At 34.7% G+C, this 8,206-nt stretch overlaps 1 protein-coding gene across 1 annotated transcript; it reads left to right on the forward strand.

Moving 5' to 3' along the window:
* The first annotated feature begins 5,239 nt into the window (after positions 1–5,239).
* On the forward strand, positions 5,240–6,876 carry LOC131056786 (B3 domain-containing protein LOC_Os12g40080). Its single transcript, XM_057991049.2, has 4 exons — positions 5,240–5,606; positions 5,690–6,095; positions 6,231–6,370; positions 6,559–6,876. The coding sequence occupies exons 1-4, from the start codon at positions 5,454–5,456 to the stop codon at positions 6,874–6,876; spliced, it is 1,017 nt and encodes a 338-aa protein (XP_057847032.2). The 5' UTR covers positions 5,240–5,453.
* Positions 6,877–8,206: the final 1,330 nt, after the last annotated feature.

Raw genomic sequence — 8,206 nt, forward strand, 5'->3', positions numbered from 1 at the left:
AAAGTTCTTGAAAAAAATCAATTGGAAAACCATCTGGACCATAAGATTTACCTTTAGCCATCCCAAACACAATTTATTCTATTTCAGAGAGGGTCACCAAATGAATGAGAGACTCATTCATCATATGAGTAACTAAAGAAGGTATGCAAGCCAAAATCTAATTCTATTCCTCAAGAGCCAAGGGCGTATCATCAGAAAAAGGGCAAAATAAAACTGAGTTTCCTCACACAACATCGCTTGAAGAGAGGTCAAGCGAATGCCTTCTGAATTAACCAAAGAAGAAATAACACTCCTTTGTTGACGTGCCTGAACAATCTTATGAAAAAAGTTGTATTATGGTCACCTTCCTGAAGCCAGTCAATCTGAGCTTTTTGCTTCTAGAAGATCTCCTTACGAAGCTCCCACTCCTCCAAGTATTTCAAGGCCCAAGACTCGACACAACCCAACGTAGCAGTAAAGCCAAAATATTGAATTTGGCGAGTAATACCATCTAGGCACTCTTGAGCTCTTCTTTTCCTGTGGGAAAGGTTACCAAAACACAACCTATTCCATTTTTTAAGTTGGAATTTCATAAACTGCAACTTTTTGACAAAAGTATACATAGCCGTACTATAGATAGGGCCCGCATCGTGCCACCATTTGAGCCATGAGATCGTGAAGAGAATCATCCCAAAGCCACATAAGTTGAAACTTAAAGGGAGGATTCTTAAGACCAGTAATAGAAACAACCATAAACTTAATTGGCCAATGATTAGAACCACACCAATCTAGGATCTCTGAACTAGATAGCACACTATCACCCACCCAATAGCATGAAACCAAAAATCTGTCTAGTCACTCAGAAATAAGATCCTCTCCACACCGTCAATTAGACAAAGTGAAGATACCATGACTTCACATCAACCAAGTCAAGAAAATCCACATTATCATGAAAATGAATAGAAGTAGGGCCCAACCTAGCAAGTCCTCCCCTCTTCTTTGCTAGATGAAGAATAGAATTAAAGTCACTAGCTAGAACCTAAGGAAGGTAAGGGGCACAAGACCTAACATACCTAAGATGGGACCAAATACGGGCTTTACCTCGAATTTCAATGGGAGCATATACATTGTAACCAAAATTATCTCACCAGATTCCAAACTAGAAGCGGCCAAAGAAAGAGAAGACTGGCTAGAAAGCTAGTAAAGAGGAGTAATCTTGCACAAATCCCAAAAGAGAGCCAAACAACCTAAGTAGCCCAAGGAACCAATAGAATGACACTAACCATTACCCCACAAAATAGAAGCATGTTGAAGCATTAGATAAACATAAAGTTGAGTCTCCAGGATACAAAAAATATCAGGAGAATGAGTACCTACCAAATCTCGAATAGCTTTTTGCCAAGAGGGGCTATTCAACCCTCACACATTCCATGAAAGAATGATCATTTAAGGGGTTGCAAAAAGTGGGCATCAATGGGTTTCACCACCCTTGACTCCACCAATAAATTCCCCACTAAATGAAGTTTATCTTAATCTTTTTTACGCCCAACCTTAGAAAAATCTAGAGTTCTTTTCTTATGAGGCTGCTAGAGTAAACCTAAGGCCTAAGAAGAGCCCCTTCCTTTACCAGATTTCAAAGCCTGTTTGGCCAAATCTACCAATCGAACATCATTTTGCATGATACCCAAATCCACCTCATTGTGCCCAATTTGAATTGAAAAGTTTTCTTGGGGCAACTGAGGGCCCAAAGAACCTAGAACCTTAGAGCCAACCCCCTCAACCTGAACTATATCCATATCTCTAGAAGAAATTCCCATTGCTCCATTTGCTACATAAGTTGGGTCCTCTCATCTAAAGCCAAAACCAAGTAAAACGGTTAAAGTCTTCCTCATTCGGTCTATCCTTGAAGGATCTCTTTTGCCTTCATCCCTAGGTATGAGGTTTTACTGGCATAAAACCATCCCCAACGGAACCTCCATCCCTTGGAGGACCCCCATCCACTACTGAAGCTTTACCTTTGGCACCCTTGTCATTCACCACAAGCGGGGGAGCAGAGGAATTATTACCAGGGGCTAGTCTGGAAAAGTGGGGGCACTGACGCTTATGGTGTCCATATTCATGACAAACTCTACATCTGAAAGAAAGAGACTCATAATCTAGCTGCTGAACCCAGAAAGAGGATTAAACAAATTTCTAGTGAATTCGGAAGAGGATTATTCAAATCAACATCGACACAGATATGAGCAAAGGAGATTACCTTTTTGTCCAAGGTTTGTTGAGAAATGACAGTCGGCTTACCAAGAAGCTCAACAATTTGACGTAAAATATCCTCTCGCCAAAACTCCAATGACAACTGCGATAGATGAACCCAAACAGGAACCCGCGAGGGCAGATCTTCAGCTGAATTAAAACCCATATGTCATGGTTCAATGAACAGACCAACCCGATTATAAAAATATGGACCCCCTTCAAAATTCGATTCATGTTCGCCATGGAAGAAAAAACTACCATGAAATAACTATTGGCAGCCAACATGACCTCCATTTCCCCTTCAACCTACCAAGTTTGATGAATCCATGAATCCAATGCCGACAACGATATACACATCCCCAGGAATTTTCATATCAAGGCATGATTCCTTCAATATGAAACATCCTCCTCTACCAAATCAGGAGAAATAACCAGCATGAGTTGATCATTACTGCATGACAGGAAACCATTCACTTTCTTAAGCTTGGAGCCCTCGCCAACATAAAAAGAATCCAAAGACAACAAATGCACACCTGAAGAGGAACCATTTTGCTCCCTATTACCAACAATCATCAAACTAAAATACTTTAGTTGCCCTACCATAACATGCAACACAAAAATCCCCCCACAAAAGACAACACACCAGAAAACCGCTCTCAACAAACCCCAAACACCACAGGCATAAACAACCAAAAACTCACAATGCACAACCCACACCAAACCAAATGCCACCCACACTGCTCCTTGTCGACATCCCCACACCACCAACTTAGCAAACACCTACAAATAGAGAAAGGAGGCACGACTAGGGAAGAACCCTAGCTCGCGCAACACACACCCACACATGCCTTTTTCCTATAAAACAACCAAAACAGGACCATTTAATCCGACGAAATTTGATTTATTTATCTTATATTTACTATATATTATATAGTGGGTAGTATTGTTCTATTTTTTTCTAAGTCACTAGTGGTAATGTTATAAAAAGTGTAAAAAAATTATTTTTATTTTAATTTGATGCATTCTTGAATGTATGTGACATTCATTTTATGGAGCACTTCTAAAATTGAACTTCAAAGTCAAATTTGCTAAGTAGCATATCTATTGGAGGATGGAGGGGCAAGAGGTTGGAAGACATTTAGCGACCTCTTGTGAGTGGCTAGCGATGGGGCTGCCAAATTGTTTTAGTGACAAAAAATAACTTGTGCTAAAATGACTAAAGCCAAGATTGAAACAAGTGGTAGTGGCAATCGTCTCATATCATTTGTGATCAGAGTGACAATGATCTATAATGGTGGCCGCATACGTGACAATAAGAGCTTGGTGTTCAAGTTTTTTTATGTAAGTGATTGGATGTGTTTGTCCCCAATCACTATTGTTGGTTATTTGTGAGTGGACGTGTTTGTCCCCATTCACAAGATGATGTAAATGATTGGATGTGTTTCTCCCCAATCACAAGAGTTGCCGATTATGATTGGATGGGTGTGTCCCCAATTATAATTGTTGTGAGTAGATGTGCATGTACCCATTCATAACCTTGATGTTGAATAGATGTGTTTGTCCATAATCATCTTATTTTCTTTAATCATGAGTAGATGTGTATGTCCATAATCATATCTTATGATGAACTACAAAATGTGGTCATCAAGTATTGTGATGTACTTTCTCCCCATGTTCACACTAAGGCGGGTGTTGAGAATTAGTGTTCACATAGGTGTTTAGGTTAACTATAAAGTTGTTGACAAACAACTGAATATTGTTGTTAGAATATAATGTTGTTAGTGGGGTTTGTTAGAATATTATAGGATAATATATTATTAGTTGTACGAGAGATTATAGGTATGTGAGTTGTTAAAACAACTAATATTATTAGGGAGTGGTTCCTATAATGTAGGATGCTAAAATCCTATATAAGTGTGATGCATTTTAATAAAAATATATGCAGCTTCAAATTTCCTATTAAGCTCAAGGTTAAGTAAAATGTCATCATCTTATCTTTATCCTTTTTAAATATAACAAATATAATGATAATCACTTAATTAGTTTTTATTTGATTTTAATTTAAACCTAAACTTATTCTTTTCGTATTGATCACTTAGCCTTTTAGTTTCAATTGTTTCCTTATTATGTATAACTAATATATAATCAAATAAAAAACACATAATTAAATAGCCCGATAGCCTTGCAAGTACATATATATTAACTTACAACAAGGTTTATTTTTAAGGTTTCTTCAACAACCATGATTTTTGATAATTTACACAAAAGATATATCAAAGACTATAAATTGTATATGTTTATCTTTTAAAACCGTATTGATTTAAATTATATTATATTTTTCATTGAAATCAATAGATTTTGTAAGGACATAGATAAGTTAGTTTAATGACACCTCATAAATTTATTACTCACTTAACTTATAAAGTAGTTCACATATTATTTTAAGTTATTTTTCTAATAAATAATAATCAATTTTTTATGATAAAATATATGACAAATCATTATATATTTTAAAAAACTCAAATAATTTTTAATATAATTAAGGGAATGAAAGTACGAGGCACGTAGAATTTGAATTTGAATTTTAAAAACAATCTTAAAATTAAAATTAAGAACTCAAAATAATTAACATAATTTTATCACAATACATATTGTATTCACAAGGATGAACTTAGTATATGTTTTTTTGAATAAAAAATATACACAATTTCTTGGAGATCATTCTTCTAAAAATATACGCAGTTAACGATTTTTCTCTTGGCAGTGATAGATTTTCTTGGCAATACAAATATTTAGCTGTTTTTTATCCTGGCATTACGAATATTTTCCTGTTATTTTAAGTTCTAACTTCAAAATTGCAGGGAAAGTTAGGAGTGAACACATCACATACACGTGTCAGAGCAGGAGTCAATTACACTAACCTGTCGCTCACAGCCAACGCCACATGCCCTGTATCCTTATTTTAATCCAGCAATTATTGCAAGTGATGGCAAATCTAAGTAATAATCTATATTTCCTGATTTTGTGTTCTACCTGATACAACTCTCGCCATGATTATGATGGCAAATCTAAGTAAAAATCTATATTTCTTCAGACCGGTGTAATTCTACTTGACATTCTCTATTACTCTGGCTGTGTTGTAGATATATTCATGCATGTAGGTGTTTCAGGATTCTTAATGTTTCTTAGCTTTTATCTTTAGAAGCTTTGCATCTGGGTTTGCCATGGAAGATGAAGAAACAGGGGAGCTTTTTATACCATGCAGGATGTGCTGTCAGAAATGTTTTAGAATTCATGGTAAATACCACGAGAAAGAGTGCTTTGATGGGTGTGTTTCCTTCTTCAAAGTTATGCTTGGAGACTTTACAGAAAGACTGGTAAATTCTATACTCCATGTTTTCATTTCATACACACTGTTTAGAATCTGTAAAAGCAAATTTTGTAATGTGTTTTATTGCAGAGCATTCCGCCTGCATTTGCTTCACAGTTTATATATGAGAGGGAGGAACATATGGTGCTGCAAGGCCCAAGTGGGCAGGAGTGGGATGTACAATTATTGGGTACAAAGACTACCCTGGAATTCCGACATGGGTGGGAAAATTTTGTGCATTATCATGGCCTGCAACTGGGAGATTTTGTTGTGTTCAAGTATATATCTAAGCTGTGCTTGAAGGTTCAGATATTTGAAAAAAGTGGATGTGAGAAAGATATCAGTACTCAGAAAACAAACATTGATTTAGATGAGAGATGCCCTGATCAACCAATGTTGCTGATTGATTTGGTTTGTGATGAGGAAAAGAATGATACAGCTGAACCAGCTCCTGAAAATCGAAGGAGGAAGAAGAAAAGGAAATCTAAGCTTCTAGGTAAGCAAAAGTTTTAAGTCCAGAAATACTCAACTTTTGTAAGCTCCATAATTTATTTTCACTTTTTATAGTAGGCATTTGGATTTTATTCTTATTAGGAGAATTGGTACAACAAGAAAGTTAATTTGGTTGCAGGCCATTCATCGAAGAAACATGGGCACCGTTTATCCTCTCAAAAGCACATGACAATGGAGATTGCTGCTCCTTTCAAGTCAGATAAACCCTTCTATAAAATGGTTATGAAATCATGGAATGTAAATGACCCACACATGCTAGTGAGATCAAATTCTCTTCTTCTTTCTGGTTATATATATATTTTCAAATTTAAATTAGGAGTAGAGGGTCTAAACCAGAGGCATTTAAATCTGCATTTTTGTGAATTCTGAAAGTTTAAGCAAAATGTACCAAATCAATGATTTTTTGGATCAAATAATTTAGTTTTTGTCATGGTTTGGCAATGCAGGAATTCAGAAAAGTTTTGGATTATCCGATTCAGCTTCCAAACCAAAGAAGTGAAGTAGTGCTTTTGACTGGAGAGTGTAGAGAATGGAAGGTAAAATGCATTATTAAGAACGATAAGCCAACCTTTAGTGGGGGGTGGAGATATTTTACACGTGGTAATAATATAAAGGAAGGAGACATTTGTATTTTTGAGCAGCTGAACAACAATCAAAAGAAATTTATGTTCAGAGTTCATATCTTTCCTCATGCAAAGAAAGACACTGTTCAAGAAATGGAGGAGGAAATGCAGGACAGAGATGAGGGCTATAAAATTTACTGAAATTCTAGTGCTTTAGTAATACCATTGCAGAAGAAGCTGATCGAACCTTATCATCAGTGTATGTTTTAGTTCACATGGGCTTTTTTCTTACTGTATATTCTAGTTCAGAGTGTCCAAACCCCTTCAGAAATCAAAATTTATGAGTATAAATTTTATTTTCATACAGTAGAATATTGAATTTGTAATTTTATGGATTGTAGGGTAGATTTTTTTTAGCTTATATTCCTTCTATTTCATGATTTGGGAAAGTAATGATATGAATTGGGTAAATACATTTCATTTGTTTAATAGATGTGTAATATTTGATGCTGGATTGTCTCATTATTGTGATCATTACTGACATAATCAATATGTATTATTGTAACCAATTAAATGCTCTAAAAGCGACTTCAAACATTTGTCCATTAATCAATCACAAATCCTTGCTATGGAGCATTTAGAAATTTTCTAATCTTTTTATGCATTTAGATATTCTCTAATCAATTTAATTTGCAATACTTTTTATCACTAACAAATTTTTAGCTATCGACCCTGCTAAATGATAGATCTGCTACTCATTTTTGTACATTTAATAAATGATAGTTCATTGAAATTACAGAAGAACTGTTACTTGTACAATACAAAGCAGTATTGAATGATTATTTTTTAATAAAATAATATAACAAAGTAGTATTGAAATTCGCACATTAATGAATTGAGTGTCGTACGTATTCGGTGGCAAACATAAAAATATGCTCAAAACTATTTTTAAATCCTGTGAAGTGACTCACAAGGTACGGACGCGGAACACAAAAATTGTTGTCTTCAACACAAATTAAGGAGAGCTTTAATGCATTCGTCACTCCATTGAATTACCCTCCAACTTTTTTTAACGTGAAGGTTTTTAGCCCTGACTTCTTTGTTCCCCTCATCATTAATTTAAATGTTAAAATTTATCTATTTAGCATTGACAAATTTAATTTTCATTAGTTAAAATTAATATTTTCCTATTTTTAACTAGCAAACAAATCTTATATTAAAGGAAATAAGAAGAAATGAAGTTTGTGTGGAAAAATATTATTATGGAATTTATATTATTATATATTTTATAAAGATTATAATTATATATAAAATTAATTTTTGTGTGTTTATTTATGCGTTGATTATGAGTTTACTTGATTATATTGTGTCTCCACTTGTTTCATAATGAAAATGGTAATAATGAAGTTAAGGTGATGAAATCGAGGCTATTAATATATGTTAGCTACCCTACTCGAGCAGGATGCAACGGTGCAAAGGTAAATAAAGTGCATTAAGTAAAGTTAAAATAAATAAAGTGATTCAAACTTTT

Source organism: Cryptomeria japonica, chromosome 7 (genome assembly GCF_030272615.1).
Source record: "Cryptomeria japonica chromosome 7, Sugi_1.0, whole genome shotgun sequence".
In the NCBI taxonomy this organism is placed as follows: domain Eukaryota; kingdom Viridiplantae; phylum Streptophyta; class Pinopsida; order Cupressales; family Cupressaceae; genus Cryptomeria; species Cryptomeria japonica.